Consider the following 18,242-nt stretch of genomic DNA (forward strand, 5'->3'; position numbering starts at 1 on the left):
GAAGTGATGTATGCAGCTGCTGCTGTGCCAAGAATCGACACAGTTATCGTCAGATTGATTCGGAATCATATAGTGCTTCGCATGGTGAGAACCCTTGGGTTTCGCAGCCGTTCTACCCAAATGATGGGTATTTCGAGAAAACTCTCACGACAGGCTTCATTCCTCCCGAAGCGTTCGTGTATCTTGACAGGAATGGTCTAATTCTTGATTCTGCCGGTGATCCGGTTATGTATCATATACATAGACGGGCCACGGACAAAAGGATAGAATACCCCCCGAATTTGACAGTGGGGGCTCCGGGATTCGACTGGAGATACTCCAGAGCGAGAGCAATTGATATTAAGCGGGATGAAAAAGAGAAATCTTGGTACTGGTGGCTGCGGGATGCCGGTTAGCGGTGGCCGTGCTCAGTTCTGCCATTTGTTTCTTGGTGGGGCTTTGTAAATATGTACATATTGAACGGGTGCTGATTTTGTCTCCAGCTGTAACTTATAAATACATATGTTATTATTCTTTGTTTTTTTTGTATGGATGTTATTGTAAAAAAAAAGAAAAAATGTGTAATATAATTATGATAGTTTTAAGAACAATAATTTAAGTTAAAAGTATTTTTTGAAGCGATCAAATATTTATTATTACTTTTATATTTCTTTATTTGCCACTAAGGCCAAGTGAATTCTGTCGGGTTTTTGACCATTTCCCGACAACTTATTGTAAAATTAGATTTTTATTTCTTACTGTTCTCTCTATCCGTAAATTGTTATTCGAAAACTTTGAGAGCCCACAGTGGCCATTAGTTTTAAGTTATTTTTGTTATTTTAAAGCATTGTTTTTTATTGTTCATTTTTCCAATCTATATACTATTGTTACCTATTTCTTAAAAATAAAAATGATTTTAAAAATTAAAAAAAAAAATAAAATTAAGAGAAAAAGTGCTCCCATTGCCTCAGAAACGGTTGTATTAAATTGAAGTTTCGATTAGTACTCTTCGAAGCAGATATTAGCTTTGACATTGGTTACAAAGGGAAGGAGTGTGGAGCTTCGAAAACGATCAGTTAATTCAACGACATGTTCTCAAAAACTACTCAAATAAAAATTTAAAAAAAATATGGTGGTGAAGGCACATAGTACCTAGGCTCCAAGATACCGTACGTTACGATAGCTACTCAAATAAAGTTAGTAATATTACTATATTGATTATTAATATATTTTCAGAAATTAACTGGAAACCCTCCTTACGTTTATCCTAAAAACATCAAGTTATATTGACTTATTCAACATCACACCTCCAAGTTTAACTTTGAATGTCAGTATCACACTAGAGTGAATAGTCTGGCATACCAAATGCATAAACATTGCGAGCTACAAATACAAATAGAAATGGGGCAAATATCCACTGAAATATTCTAACATAGGAAACACGCGCAACCTCGATTCATATTTGAAGCGTCCAGCTTCTCTTTTCCCAGCTTGTTCGAAGATTTCATTTGGTTAAATCTTAGAATCAATATGTACTTAAAAGGTCAGATTATTGACTTTAATGTCGAGACAAATTTGACCTACCATTACTCTGTTAATAATGGCACGAGCCCCCTACATATATTGTCGGAATTTTGTTGTTCAGTGAATTTCCAAAATATAACAATATTTTATTTGAGCAGATATCGGTATGCAGAGTATTTTGAAGAGTTAAATAAAGTGATTTTGTACTATACCTGAAAATTCTGACATAATGTGTAAAATGCGCGAGTGACTAAAAGTGAAGTGATATTGTTCGCGTATTTTACACAAACCCCATTTAATCAGACGGTTTCATCAGTCATAGAAAAAAATTACAAATTACTATGAGTTTGCTTTTGAATTACCTCGTTGAAAGCAGTGGAGGAAGCCAAACCTCCCACGATTGGAGTCGTCATTGCTATCTTCTAACGTAAAAGATTTCTTCAGATAGAGCGCGAAATTGATGCGATCGCCGCCAGCAGATAAGAAAGTAGCAGCAGCGGAGTTACTTCTGAAACTGAGGCCGCCCGTTAATGGAGTACGTTAACAAGCGGAATAACCTAGATCACGCGGATAAAGACCACGTGCACTCTCTAAAGGCTACGTACTTCAAAGCTAGCTAAAGATGACGCGAAGAAGGAATAATGCCGATCACCCAATGGAAAGTAATAACGCAAGCAATACTGAAGACATCTTTTCTCAAGAAGCACTTTGGCAAAAAAGTCTTTAATGGGGATAAAGACACCACGACCGTGAAAATCTGTTAACCTTAGCAGTCTCAATTATCGTCCCAGATAGCATTGGTCAATCTTCCTATCGAGGTAGAGGCGATTTCAGGAGGCAATACGCGTGTTCGATGGATGGTCTAGCAAAACAGATGCAATATGTGCCCTAACTGTTGAGAAAAAGGCCATTTGGCCAAGCAGCCTAAAGCGTGATGTATGGCCAGGATAAGACAAAAACAGGAGAACATCGACATGGAGCTGCGGAAGGCCAGCTATAGAATATAGTATGTAAAACAACACTCAGAGAGCGCGTTCACACAGAGGTATACACTATAGCTGTTACACAGCGCCGATCCTCACATTAGATTAATTTACATCATTGCTGGAGAAACTATGCTGCGCTGAAAGCCACCAAAATCGGACAGAAGAAAGGCTGGATATTTTGCGCTAGAATGTGATGCTAGCGAACTCAGCAAGGGTCAACACTTTTCTGAAACGAGAATTACAATTAGGGTATCGGTACCATAATCAAGGATTTACAGCAGCGCTATAGAAGAAGGCAAATGCCAAGGATGCATTCAGCACCTAGACGACACCAGCATCTTTGCAAACAAAGCGATGTGGGAGATCAATTCCTGGTCGAAAATTAAGGCCTTTCACTTCCTGAACAAAAAACAAAATGGCTGTAATAAAAAAGAGAGGAAAGAAAATCATAGCGAAACGATAGTTAACGATTATAAAACTTACTCGCAACCAGCGTTTAAATACTGAGCAATAATGATGAACAGAAGGCTGAAGTTCAGAACTCCGCCATGCTATTAACATAGTATGCTGGTTCCAAGCCCAGGCAAAGGAGGAGGGTTTGAGGCAACGTACTCTGTACTATCCTCAGTAAAACAAAAATAAAATGCTGAGATCAGGGAAAGAGATAATAGAGTATAGTTGGAGTTATTCTACTATGCTAAATCCTACCTGATCTCTCTTGGTGACAGGCCCCGCGACAGGTCGACCAAGAAAATGCATACAATGTCGTTACAAACATGATGATCGGATTAAGTCACAGGCCTCGGAGAAATGCTAAGGCGTCCACCTCAGTCGACGCGGCAGGACGGGCCCCGGTCCTGTCGCGAAATGGGCAAGGGTTCTTGACGCATGGACGGCGTCAGGACGTAAGCAAGTTAGTCCGCACACAACGAACAAAACAAATACGTGTCTGCACGCTAAATGTTGGTACCCTAACTGGAAAGACCGAGGAACTCGCAAGAGCCCTTCGGAAAAGGTGCATTGACATCTGCGCTCTGCAAGAAACCCGATGGTCTGGTTCCAAAAGCTGCGACATTGAACGCGAACGCGGTAAAAATGGCTACAAACTTCTCTATTTTGGTAACCCACACACTCAATATGGTGTTGGCATTGCCATCTCAGAGGGTTTCCGTGATGCCATTAAAGAAATCGAACGATTTGATGATCGGCTGATGAAGCTCACCATTATATTAGCTGATCGCACTATTCACTTCTTCACCGCGTATGCACCACAGACAGGCCGACCTGATGCCGAGAAAGATGCCTTCTGGCAACTTCTCGATGAAAAGACTTGTCACGTGCCTGCTGACGATTACATAATCATTGCCGGCGACCTTAATGGTCATGTGGGTGAAAAGGCAGACGGTAACAGGTGCCATGGGGGAAAGGGGTTCGGAGCGCGCAATGAAGGTGGCGAGCGTATAATCGATTTTGCGGACACCCATGACCTGGTACTTATGAATACATGGTTCATCAAACGATTGTCTCATCTTCCCACATTTTATAGTGGGAACAATAAAACGCAAATCGACTATATTCTCATAAGACGTCAACATTTTACCACTGTCACTGATTGCAAAGTCGTTCCCTATGAGACCATCGCACCTCAACATCGGCCGTTGATTGCTGTCCTGCGAATTAAGCCACCGATAAAACGGCGTGAGGAACGCACTGGCCCGCCGCGCATTAAATGGTGGCGATTTGGTGAGAAGAACGAAGAAACGGTCTCACTCATACGATTGCCAACCATTACGAATGTGGAAGAATCATGGAACCAAATGAAAGACACGATCCACAAAGCGGCCTCTGCAACCCTCGGGGTCACCAAGCCGGGTAAGCGGTACATCAACCGAGATACTTGGCTTTGGAATGATGATGTTGAAATGAAGGTCCGTGAAAAGAAACGCCTCTACCACAAATTTCTCGACAATAAAACGCCTGCTAACTGGCAAATTTATAAGAATGCCAACCGGAAAGCAAAGAAAGCGGTCGCTGTCACCCGAGCGAACCATTTCAAAAATCTTTACGATAAACTGGACACTCGGGATGGCGAGAGAGATCTGTACCGACTTGCTAAAAGCCGTGATGAACGCACACAGGATATCGAACACTTCTGTTGTGTTAATGACAAGAACGGTACTTTGCTTACTGATCGTCGAGCCGCGACGGATAGATGGCGAGAATACTTCGAGCAGATTTCAACTGAAGAATTTGCTCATCCTCCACTTCCACAATCATTGCCGACATTTGGAGCAGTTCCACCAGTCAGCGCAACTGAAGTCGAGGAGGCAATAAAACAAATGAAATCGGGGAAAGCAACAGGACCTCACGACATCGCATCTGAGCTCTGGAAAGCAAAGAGCTGGGACTCAACACCGTGGCTGAGTGAATTCTTTAACCGGGTTATTCAAGAAGGAAGAACACCATCTGACTGGCAAAAAAGTACCACTGTTCCAATATGGAAAAAGAAAGGTAGTCCAGCAGAATGTTCAAATTACCGTCCGATCCGGTTACTTTCCCATACCATGAAGATTTTTGAACGCATTCTTGACAACCGTATTCGCGAAATCGTTGAAACAACCGTGAATCAAGCCGGATTTGTCAAGAACTGCGGAACTACTGACGCAATACACGCTGCGCGGTTACTCATGGAGAAACACCGTGAGAAGCATCGCCCTCTTTACATTGCCTTTCTGGATCTAGAGAAACCGTTTGACCGTGTACCACACGAACTCATCTGGTATGCTTTACGACAACACTTCGTGCCAGAAGAACTCGTGCGCTGGGTTCAATTGCTCTACCACGATCCGAAAAGTAAAGTTCGAAGTATGGCGGGTGTATCAAAATCGCTTCGTGTCTCTGTTGGAGTTCATCAAGGAAGTGCCCTCTCACCACTCCTCTTTGTCCTTGTTATGGACACCGTCACACGGGATATCCAACGTCCAGCGCCCTACGCACTGCTTTATGCAGATGATGTTTTCCTAGCATCTGATAGCAAAAATGATCTCGAGCAACTTGTTCAGAAATGGAATGATCGCCTCATGCAACACGGTCTCAGATTGAATTTAAACAAAACTGAATTTTTGACGACCGATCCCCATGAAACAGGCACAATCACTGTCAGCGGCAGTGATCTGCCCAGAACTGAGCGATTTAAATACCTCGGGTCAACGCTATCAGCCAATGGAGAGCTGTGTTATGAAATTGCTTCACGCATTAACGCAACCTGGATGAAGTGGCGTTCCACAACTGGTGTCCTTTGTGATCGACGTATCAACGAACGTCTCAAATCTAAAATTTACCGCAATGTCGTCCGTCCAGTCGCTCTCTATGGTTCTGAGTGTTGGCCGACCATAAAAGACAATGAACGGCGTCTCGCGGTAATGGAGATGAGGATGCTACGTTGGACTAGTGGCGTCACACGTTTAGATCACATCCGAAATGAGGATATCCGCGATCCTTATGGGGTTGCACCGATCGTGGAAAAGTTGCGGGAGAGGCGTCTTCGATGGTATGGTCACGCAATTCGTGCAAACGAGAATTCACTTGCAAAGATTGGTCTGAACATCGAAGTCGATGGTAAACGACCAAAAGGCAGACCTAAGCAACGGTGGCTTGATACGCTGGATGGGGATTTAAAAGCCTCGAGATTGCACCCAGATCAGGCATTCGATAGAGCCAAATGGCGAAGCCGATCACGACGAGCCGACCCCGCTTGTGAACGGGACAAAGGCTGAAGAAAAAGAAGAAGAAGGCTGAAGTTCAGTAGTAAAACACACTGAGTTTGCCGCAGCTAAATCAATAATGACCTCGAGAATACTACCGGAAATTGGGGGCTAAGGCAAAGCCAACGTCCTCTTATTTCAGTGGTGGTTATTGGCGTGCTACTATTTGTAGGTCTAGTTTGGCAATTGTAGTGAAAAATAAATTCTACTGTTGGAAGACAACATCAGGAGAAGCAGCATACGTACTAGCAGGAGCACACGCACATTTTGACGGCACCTGACAAGTTAAGAATCTATTGGAGAATGGTGTATAAGATGAGACGAGTCACAAACTAGTCGTTGGGCATATCGCATCTTTCTCAAAATTCCAAGGTGGACTGGACGAGGCTATAAAGCATCAGAAGCCAGCTATAGCACAACTACGAGCTGTAACATTAGTTACTAGCACTTAAGGAGAGACCATGAATCAGAACTGAAGCACAACCAACTTCATCAATAAGCCCAACGACAGCAATATCAATAACAGGATTAGTGGCGACCATAGCAGCAACATCAGACAACGTAAGGCATGCCAGAAAATCGTCATCCAGGAAGAAGAAGGTGACGCCTTTAACTTCGTCCACAATTATAATGCTGCGAACCTACCTACAAAAACCCAATCCTTACACGAACCGACCGATTGCAAAAAGAATAAGATCTCCGACGTAACTGGGTGTAATATTAATGTCCCACAGTCGCTAAGGCCATTCAAGGAGAAAGTGCTAAAAGTAACCCTAAAGTATACGAGAGCTATCAGAATCGGCATTTAACAGTTCCGCGAACCAATACCAGAACGGTGATCCCGCGAAGAGAGTGTGGAGGCAATAGGGAAAATCTTAGCCGCTCTAGTATCCGTGTATTCGTTTTCAGAAGTGTATCCATAGCAAATTTCGCGCGGCCAAAAAAAAAACAAAACACCGATAGATTTTAATAGATTTACTGTCTGTCTGCTTGCTTATCACACCCACTTTGTTCAGAAACCGTAGCGATTAGCACCAATTTTCACGGCTTATCCATCTCTAATATCTCAATCTCAAAATAATCACAAAGCTGCCGCTGTATGGTACCTGGGCTCCGAAGTACCTTTCATACCGATACCTATTTAAATAAAGTTAATAATAATATATTACTATAATTTTTAGTAATTGACTGTAAAATCCCTTTAAGTTCATTAAAAAATCATGATCCTACGAAGTTTGGTAGAAATCCCACTATTACAAAAAAAAGTATTATAGGTCAAAATTGCCGCGTTATTGCAAATTTTGTCTATTCCAATTTTTTTACATAAGAAATAACCAAACCCTTTCATACCTAAACCGGCGAGCGGAGAAGGGACTTCACAGACGGAAAAAGGAAGCCTGAGAGAGCCAGCAGGTCTCTGAACTCGAAAAGTACAGGGAGCAACAGCACCAGGCGCGGAAGTTTTACCAACAAGTCAAGAAGATGAAGCCTTACACATCTCGATTTTCATCCTACCGAGACAAAGAAGGAAATCTGATTTCCGAAAGAATAGGATATTAATAGAATATTGGAGCGATGCGTTGATTACTTTGATGAACTGCTTGACAACCAAAATATCGGCGAGTTGGAGGTACCGCCAACTCGAGACGACGGACAAATACTGCCACCACCAAGTGTAGAAGAAAGAGTCCGCGCAATTAATCGGCTAAAATATCATAAGTCGCCCGGAGCCGATGGAATTACAGCCGAATTGGTTAACTATGGGGGCAACCAATTACACCAAGTTGTTCATCAACTTGTGCTCAAGGTGTGGGACAGCGAATCAATGCCTGACGACTCGCAAAGACGCATTATCTGTTTCATATATAAAAAGGGGAATATCGCGCAGCGCAGCAATAATAGTGGTATCACGTTGCTGAGTACCATCTATAAGATATTCTCCGCTATCTTGCTTGCTCGGATAGCCTTATACGCCCAGAACATCATTGGCCCATACCAAAGAAGCTTCCCTCCAGGCAAATCAGCCACAGATCAGATTTTCTCTCTGCGGCAAGCGATGGAAAACTGTTGGAATATGGACATTAGTTGCACCATCTTTTAATCGACTTTAAAGCCGCCTATGATAGGATAGCCAGGGTAAAAATGTACACGGACATGAGAGAATTCGGTATCCCGACGACGATAAGACTGGCTAGGCTGACCCTGACCAATGTGCGAGGCCAGATAAAAGCAGCAGGATCACTTTCAAGATCATTCCACATCAACAAGCGTCTACGAGAAAGCGACGCCCTGTCATGCGTCCTCTTTAACCTAGCCCTCGAGAAATTGATCCGTGATGGTGAGGTAAATGCGAGGGGTACAATCCTCTTTAGGTCCACCCAACTACTGGCCTATACTGACGATATCGACGTCATGGGAAGAACGACCCGAGACGTGCAAACTGCCTTCATCCAGATTGAGTAGGCGATGATTAGTGCGAAATTTTGGGATGCACATCAATGAAGGCTAGACAAAATGTATGATGGCAACATCAGCACCAAAAACCAACCAACCAACAACATCAAATTGCACTGCACAAACAGGAAGAATAAAGATAAGAGACTAAAACTTTGAGTGTGATACGAGGTCGTGACCTCGGGCCACTTCCCAGGAGACGGCATCCAGATGCCACCGAAGCTAGATTGGTGGAGTACTGTAAGAGAAGGGTGCTGCCAGTGCCCGTGACGAAGTCTGGGGAAGTAGCGAGGAGGTGAGTACCTTCTTGAATTTATTCTTAGCAATTACTTAGAGATATATAACTCCGACATTTGTCATCAGCACAAGATAAGAAGTACTAGACATAACACTAGGGAATACTCTGATGAACGGGCTGGTCAGTAATTAGAAAATGTCGGATGAATCCTCTGTCAGATCACAGAATAATCAAATTCGACGTTGAGGGTAACTCCGAAATAAAAAGAGTATTAAGCAATCCCTGACTACCCTAATGCCTGACGGTTGGCAACCAGGCATTATCTGTCTCATACATAAAGAAGGAGATATCACGCAGTGCAGCAATTATAGAGGTATCACATTGCTGAGTACCATCTATCAGATATTCTCTGCTATCTTGCTAGGCCGGATAGCCCCATACGCCCAGAACATCATTGGCCCATACCAAACAGGCTTCACTCCAGGCAAATCAGCAACAGATCGGATTTTCTCTCTGCGGCAAGCGATGGGAAAAGAGAGAGAGAATTCGATATCCCGACGAAATTGATAAGATTGACTAGGCTGACGCTGACTAATGTGCGAGACCATATAAAAGCAGCAGGATCACTTTCAAGACCATTCGACATCAACAACGGTCAACCACAAGAGGATGCCCTATAGTGCGTCCTCTTTAACCTGGCCCTCGAGAGAGTGGTCCGTGATGCTGAGATAAACGCAACAGGTACGATCCTCTTTAAGTCCACCCAACTACTGGCCTATGCTGACGATATCGACATCAAGGGAAAAACCACCCGAGACGTATAAACTGCCTTCATCCAGATTGAGCAGGCGGCAATTGGCGCGAGATCTTGGGCTGAACATCAATGAAGGCAAGACAAAATAAATGGTGACAACGTCAGCACTGAAAAACAACCAACCGACAACATCAAACCGCACTGGTCAAACGGGAAGAATAAAGATAGGAGAATACAACTTTGAGACCGTTGATAATTTCTTCTATCTAGTGTCGAAAATCACAACCGATAACAGCTACGATGATGAAATCCGTGCACGGTTGTTGTCAGCCAACAGAGCCTATTTCAGCTTACAAAAACTGGTCCGCTCGAAACCTCTCACCATATTGTCAAAGCTCTTACTGTACAAGACTATGATCTTGCCAGTCCTCATGTATTCCTCGGAAACTTGGGTTCTTAGCAAGAAAAATTGCGAACTCTTGGCCGCGTTCGAGAGAAGAATCCTCCGAAGAATTTTTGGCCCCCTACATGAGGATGGACGATTCCGTAGCCTACACAATGACGAAATCTATGAGCGATATTATGACCGTCCGGTTGTGGATAAAATCCGGCTCAATAGATTACAGTGTATGGATGTGTATGGATGAGGATGATCCAGCCCAGAAAGTCTATAAGGGCAATATCTATGGTAGGAAAAGAAGACGAGGCAGACCCTGCCTAAGATGGAGCGATGGCGTAAGTCAGGACGCCAGACAGCTTTTAGGGATATCGAATTGGTGGACCTCGGCTCAAAACCGAGATTGATGTTGCTATGCAACGCACCTGAGCAACAACATGTCCCCCCTACAAAAGGGCCGTGATATCAATAGCGAAATGGTACTGAAAGCAGTGGTGGAAGACCTCAGCAAAATCCTCATTAACGCATATGAGGGATGTACGCTGGTGGAACAGGAACCTAGCCAGAATAAGAATAGGGGTATCAGAGCTCTTTAACCCGATAAAACAAACCGGAGACTGGCTGAGCTACAAAAATGCGCGGACTGCCTACAGGAATGCTATGAAAGAAACAAAACGGAACAGCCTCAAATTATGTGAAGGAATCAAACAAACCACACAAGTAACTAGGCTATATAAAGGTATAGGCAAACATAGGGCAATATCTTCTCTCTCTGAAGAAGGAAGACGGGACATTTGCCGAGAATAAGGACAGGGTACATATGCTTCTCAGAGGTCATTTCCCTGCGTCCTACCGCATGGCCGAATGCGACAACATTCTGCCTGACACTCTCACAGCAGACAGAAGGGGGAAAAATGAGTTGGAAACCGAAAGGGGTATACTTGAAAGCCAGAATAAGATGCGCACTGGGAACCTTTAAACCACTTAGATCACCCAGAGTAGATGACATTTTCCTAGCACTACTAAGGGTAGCATAGTTTTGGGATATATGGTATATGGGCTTGGATTTTTACCCTAAATCTTTCAGACTAATCTGCTTGACATCACTCTTACTTAAGACGGAGGAGAAAGTCCTAGACAACTATGTTAGAGCTAACGATCTATTATGCAATCCTCTACACCAATGCCAATATGCTTACTGGATAGGACGGTCAACTGTAGCATCTGTAGCAGCTGACGGATGTACTACGGGATTCCATAGAAACGAAAGAAATAGCACTGTGCGTGTTTTTAGATATCGAAGGGTCGTTCGATAGCACATCGCTACTGAGATACAAGATACTTTAATCCACAAGGGAGTGAGAAGCAACTTTACCTTCTGAATAGGCAAATGTTAGAGAGTAGGCCAATATATATACCGACAAATTCTATTGTCATAAACACTACTCAAGGTTGTTCACAATCACCATTAATATGGAGCATTGTAGTTGACGAGCTACTAGGAGAAGTAACAAGCACTGGAATACCGGTTCAGGGTTACGCGAATGATATTGTTTTAATATGTAAACTACTGTGAAAAACACATGTTGAAAACATATGTCGGAATGCCACAACCGTTCTGACGATTTGCAGGTCCATAGTAGCGGAAGCTGGACGCTTCAGGTATTTGGCTTTGTGTATTTCTTTTGCAAAAACATTTGAGTGTGCATTTGTCCCATTAGTACCTAGCACGTAATATATGCTCTATGCTATACCCTATATTATTGCAATTTCGTGGTGTTAGGATGAACTTAAGGGGGTTTTGCAGCTAACTACTAAAAAAGATAGTAATATATTATTATTAACTTTATTTGGAAATATATTAGTATAGAGGATATTTCGGAGTCTAGGCACCATAAAATCGCAGCCTCTTGATTTGAGAGAATGGGTGAATGGGTGATCATTTTCGACCCCACGCACTCCCCACCTTTCAAACAAATATCAAAATTAACACTAGCTTCGGTACGATATTAACCGAGACCTTTCATTTGATACTCCACATGACTATATTTGATGAAAAGATAATTTACACCCCCATTTGCATATATGGGGACCCCCTTAAATTCGACATCGAATTATGTAATTGACTATATGCATGAGCGTTCACAGTTTCTACCTTTCTACCAAATTTGGTGTGAATCGGTAAAACCGTCTTCGAGAAAAATGCGCGTGGCGGACAGAGTAAACCGATTTTAACAAGATTTTGTTTTACACAAAACCATAAAAATGGGTGTGTACCCCGAAAATACTGCACTGGATATATAAACTATATCAGTAAGGCAAAGAAAAGTGTCCGGATAGCTCAGTGGTTAGAGCACTGGGTTGTCATACGGAAGGCCGCGGTTCAAATCTGACTGGTGGCAGTGGGATTTGTATCGTGACTTGACGTCGGATGCCAGTCGACTCAGCTGTGAATGAGTACCTGAGTCAAATCAGGGTAATAATCTCGGGCAAGCGCAATGCTGACCACATTGCCTCCTACAGTGTTCTGTAGTGTACCGTTACGGTCTTGAATGAAGTGCTCTAACACACTTCAAGGCCCTGATCCAATATGGATTGTTGCGCCAACGATTATTATTATTATTATTATTCTGAATTACAGATACCAAGGATAATATAACGAGGTTTCACTTCGATAAAAAGTTTGAAACAAGTTGGAATAACAGTGCAAACTGGAAGAGCGGAGCATTGACATACGGCTTAAACCCTTACGGGTTGATCTAAGGAAAACGCACTTTGAACAAATGGATGCTTAGAACCGGGCATAATTCAGGCGATAAGATACGTCATAGACAGACAGATCTCCTCCTAGGGGGCAGAACACTGCTATTCTAACTTATTGCCAAGTAGTTATTAAGGCACTTAGGTCTTATCAGGTAAGTTCCAAACTAGTATGGAAATACCTTAACAGACTGAACACGCTCAGCTGGCTCAATAAGGCCTGGATACTGTGGGTTCCATGCAACGTTGGATGTCGACTACTCTCAAATTCAGAAAAGAAAAGGCTTGGATACTTGAATAATATTGAATTTTTGTTGTACTGGACACTTTTTGCTTGCGGATTAAAATCTTTAGTAAAATAAAATTAACAAAGTACAAAAGAAAAGTGAAGTGCAAAGAAAACCGTTATGTTAGCACAGGGTCATTGTCCCGTTTGCGAATAATTTCGCAGGCAATGTATTCTACACCACATGTGAATTTGAGCTGATTATAATCAATTTGCCCGGATAGCTCAGTAGTTAGAGCACTAGACCAGACGCGGTTGAAATCTCACTTGTGGCAATGGGTATTGTATATTGACGTCGCATACCAATCGACTCGACTATGAAGGATACTGTATGCCTGTAATGTACCGTTACGGTCTTGAATGAAGGGCTCTAATACACTTCAAGGCCTTAATCCGTTTGGATTGCTGCTCCAACGTTTATTATTATTAGAAGAAGAGCCTCCTCATGGTGGGAGTAGTCACTGGTCAGGCTGAACATATCTACGGACACTGTCTGATTCTGTGAGGAGAGTGATGAAATCTGTACACATGTTCTGGGACAGTGTCCGGCACTTGTGCAGGTTCGGCCACCTGGGAGAATTCCTAATACCACATGTCAAGTTGGAACACTTGGAAGTAGGGGACATAATAACATTTCTATCGGTCATAGGTTTAAATGACAGACTATAGTTTATAAGTATGCCATAACCAATAAAGGAGCGCAACAGTTCTTCTAGGACGTAGTGTGACATGCCCAGATGATATTATTATACTAAATACTAGTAGTAGTACTAATCGAGAGCTTCATGTGATATATTCGGTTACACCCCGCCCCCCTTTTGTCTGCATCGGGATTTAACCCCCCCCCCCTTAAATTCAACGAAAAGCGATGGTATTCATTGCATGCCAGTGTGAGAGACTGACAGACAGACAAACGGGTGGACAGACAGACAGACAGTAAACCGACATTAATAAGGTCTTGTTTTACACGAAACCTTAAGAAGAACGACTTTCTGCTTCCCGCCTGTCTTATAAAGTGAGATTAGGCTGTTTATAAAATTCGCAGCGAAACTGCCGACTTTATTAAATACATTTTTATCAAATCTTTGGGTACGAAGATGAATGAGCTCTAAAACAACTTCCTTCCTATAATAAATATTTTTTTGTCTACCTTTGAAAAGTGTGCCCCCGCCAATTCCATCTAATTACATGCTCTTTCTACTGTGACTTCTTATTATCCACATTCTAAGGAAGTACGAACCTTCTCCATTGTATTGGGAATTGACAAGGATAGCTCTTGTCTCATTTCTCCATGAAAACGAATATGAAAATTATTAGAAAAATATTATGGGAATATCGAAATTCTCGGAAGTTACAAGGTTGAAAAGGAACATATTTTTCCAAGAACAGACATTGTCATAAATTGTTTACCCTTAGGGTTGAATTTTGGGTTGGTAGATAGCAGCACACGCAGATCAAGTTCCGAAAAGCATGCGAACAATCAACTTTTGCCTTTTCTTTTTCCACTTGAGTACAGTTATGTACAACTTTTCCTGCCATAGCCTGCGTAGCCCTCTGCTCGCACTAAAAGAGATTTTAATCTCCCATTCAGAATACGAAAACATTCTATTAACCCCAACTTCCGCTATATCGTTGCGCCCAACCTGAAAGATTTTCTCTGAAAAGACGATTGAGAAAGTGATGATTCGGCATTATCTTGATAGACCAAGTTCCGGCGATTGACCACTCGCTTTCCCGTTGCTACAAGGTTGGCTCTCATGCAAAACATTGCGCGCCTCATAAAATTCTCTCCATGCTCAATTATGGTTTCAATTAACTTCGGAATGTTACCTCATCACTTTGACGAATTGCAATTACGCAAGAAATGGTTACGACTCCCAAATTGGAGAGGGTTCGCAATGGAATAGGGTGGAAGTTGATGGATATTTATCGTTGTTAGATATTATACTCTAATACGTATTATGAATAGATGAGTTGGCGATTTGATATGTTCACCTTTTGTAGCTATGTATGTTTGTAGGAGATAAGCATTTATTCCGAGATAATGAGGTATCGTTCCGAAAATACCAGAGAAGCCAAGCAGATAGTCAGATTACGGATAAAGGATATTTTGATGAGAAAAACCTACACCTAGGAGACATTGGCTTCCTGAAATCCCGTTCAGAGAAATTACACATGAAATACCAAGCTGTACACATAACCACCACATATCAAAGAAAATATTCTGGAAGCGGAATGTTCGTTTCAAATTATCCGAAGAGAGAAGCATATCTAGTTTACAGACGGAGGTATGTGTATAGAGCACTTGAAATTGCAAGAGCGAAAGTACGAAGCTGCTCGTTCACCTGAAATGATGGGACATCTTACGAGACGTGTGCACTCTAAGTACACAAAGGTTTAAGCCGGTTTAGGGTAGCACCTCATTTGCTGCCTGACTCCTACAAATTACGTCCTTCGTGATTCACATGTGGCATAATAATGAACGATATTATATGGAAAATGAGAATGTTATGCTCATCGTTTCCGACTTTCTCGAAGTCACATACGTTAAGGAGCTTTAAAACCAAGACTTTCCATTGATGGTATTGAATTAATTATGGCTAGAGGAACCATAAGGAAGTGATGTCACGTTAATTGATAATATGTTCATATGAAATACTAATCCTTCGCAGCTAATATACTAACCGTATGTTCGCCTGAAGCAGACGTATTCTCATTGAACACCACTGTTCCTCCGTCATTTGATCAACTGAAATTTAATGGAAAAGCAAGTTACGCCAACATGCCATTCCGATACACATCTTTTAATTAAATCCTAAACCCAAGTGCATTAAAATCTACAAAATCACTCCTTCATATCCACAAGCAAGAAAGTCACTCCCGGCGGACTGAAAGTAATTTGCATTAAGTTCAAGAGTACGAAACTCCACTAAGATAGAGACACAAAACGTACAGTCAAACTAGGGCACATTCAATTCCATTCGAATGAGCTTTGGTCGCCTATTCAGATACACGGATTCGAAAGATAGTATTTCATGTGGCATGTGATATTTCGTACCTTAGTCCTTAGTTCCTTCACGATTGTCCCTGTGTGTCCTTGTTGGCATGCATGCATTAAAGTTGTGCAGCCCCGCATTAAGCGTTTGACAGCGCTGTGCACAGTTCGCGTGCGATCCTTTCTTTTCGAATGCGACTCTTTGCGAGGCGATGACACCGTTTTCATGTTGTGTTTATTACACTCCATTAATAAACATTCTTCCGGCCCGACGCCCTCGTACTTGCGCCACAATGCGATACACTATTGACACCGACAACACAGTCACACCACAACATCTCTAACACATGTGCTCTGCACCGAAGGGACCCTGGACACAAAATAGTTCATTACACCCTTAGGTCCGCTTAGCTTTAAAAATGGGATTATATATTTCACCTGAACAAAGTAGGAAGAAATGCCCGAAAAATTGCGCCATTTACTGACACATGAAAGCTTTCACAATGCTCCTGAATGGGCTACAACGTAAGTGCTCCCTACCGTTGAGCCACTTTTGCTGATCCAATTAGTTTACATGAATTATGGCCTGAACCCCTGACATGAATCGCCCCCGCAATTAAAGGCTCTGGGGTACGGCACATTGATTTTAACGAAAAGGCGACCACCTTAAGAGAAACTCACACATAGCAGCATTCAAGCCCTGACTTGGAAATTATATTGAAGGAATTGAATACAGCGAGTGAAAAGGAGCTAGTGTACTTGGCTCAATGATCGGACTTGACTGGAATACACAACATCAAAAGGTGGACCTTGAATTACCTGGTTTCATCTGAAACTAATTACAGTGAAAAACGTAAGCTTTCCCAAGCCTATTCCCCATTCTGACGACGTCGATAATTAAAACCGCCAAGTTCTGCAGCTTCGAAGCAAAAAAAGTTTGGCTTTTGTGCTCTATTTTCAGACAGATTTTTTTCTAAGTGAAAGCAAAGGAGAAAAATATTCCTGTTGACGAGTCATTCATAAGAAAACATAGCGTTTGGCTCGAATTTGTTAAATTTTTGGGGAGGAAGAGAACTAATTTCAACACGGGGTAGCAATAGTGGAGGATACGCACAGCCAATAAATCAATACAAGGCCCTGCACAAGCAACGCCGGGTTCTTTTGAAAACTTAATTATGGCAGAACTTTCTCACGAAATGTTTCTCCAAAAATAATGTTTTGCACGTTATTTCGCAAAGAAGCAGCTCAACATTAAGTTGGCGGTGTTAAGCAACAATCAAGTTCTAATTTTAACCCTTAACTTCAATTTGGCACAGCATAAAATCGTTTTCAACTCTGCCAACATTTGTGCACGGATGTCACGCGATCCTTGGGTTATGTACATTCTATTAGCGCCTATAAGTGGGGCTAGGCAAATAAAAACAACATACAATCGACACAATTGGTTTGCAAACAGTTGTCAACTCGAAGCCTGTACTGGCCCCCACCCCCATACGTGTCCTTGCGCTAAGAGCACCCGCCACCATGCTTTCCCACACGATGACACCACATCACACAGAGCCAATCACACAATTACGGCACAAATTTGTTTATTTCGGTTACTGTTAGTGCGAATGACACGCAAAGCTACGCGAAATGTTTGCAAATTTTGACAACCACGGACTTTGATTCAGCACGTCGCAACCGCATTTCTTTTGTATTAACGCCATCGAAGTTATCACACATTCATTTGAAGTGTAATTCCATCGCACTCTCAACCTTTCGACGGAATGTGGTCTTGCCGGGGAGGGAAAACCCAGCAGCGAGTGGTTTCCATGGATTCAAATGCCCAAACAACGCTTAGGGATAGGAAAGGAGCTGCAAGGTGTTGGCTATACGTTTGTGCCTAACACAAAACTTGCTCAAACGTCCTTGAATTAAGTAGTTCTTCGAACTTAATGAATGCTATTTAATTGTTCTAGCGTTTCAAGGAAGCGCTTACCCTCTCGTGGGAGGAAATCGAAAGTAAGGATCTATATCACATATACACGATCTGAGATTCTTCCACTTACCAATTGTTAGGGGAAACTAATTCCTTTATGTGGCAATTTACTCTGTATTCAAAA

The 18,242-nt window shown here is 42.3% G+C and overlaps 1 protein-coding gene across 13 annotated transcripts in view; it reads right to left on the reverse strand.

The window, feature by feature from the left end:
* Positions 1 to 18,242, reverse strand: part of LOC119652845 (ankycorbin) — a 101,625-nt gene that overhangs the window by 61,999 nt on the left and 21,384 nt on the right. The window contains exons 1-2 of one of the 13 annotated variants that reach the window (XM_038057190.1): positions 17,740 to 17,889; positions 16,201 to 16,507 (exon numbers count right to left, since the gene is read on the reverse strand). The exons of 1 other annotated variant lie outside the window; for it this stretch is intronic. In XM_038057190.1, coding sequence (XP_037913118.1) covers positions 16,201 to 16,386 — 186 coding nt within the window. In that variant the 5' untranslated portion in view covers positions 16,387 to 16,507; positions 17,740 to 17,889. Of the gene's footprint in view, positions 1 to 1,865; positions 1,952 to 15,827; positions 15,975 to 16,200; positions 17,890 to 18,242 lie in introns of those variants that run through there. 11 more of the 13 variants (XM_038057191.1, XM_038057189.1, XM_038057187.1 and 8 more) reach the window with 11 other exon arrangements.

This window comes from Hermetia illucens, chromosome 3, assembly GCF_905115235.1.
Source record: "Hermetia illucens chromosome 3, iHerIll2.2.curated.20191125, whole genome shotgun sequence".
Lineage (NCBI taxonomy): Eukaryota > Metazoa > Arthropoda > Insecta > Diptera > Stratiomyidae > Hermetia > Hermetia illucens.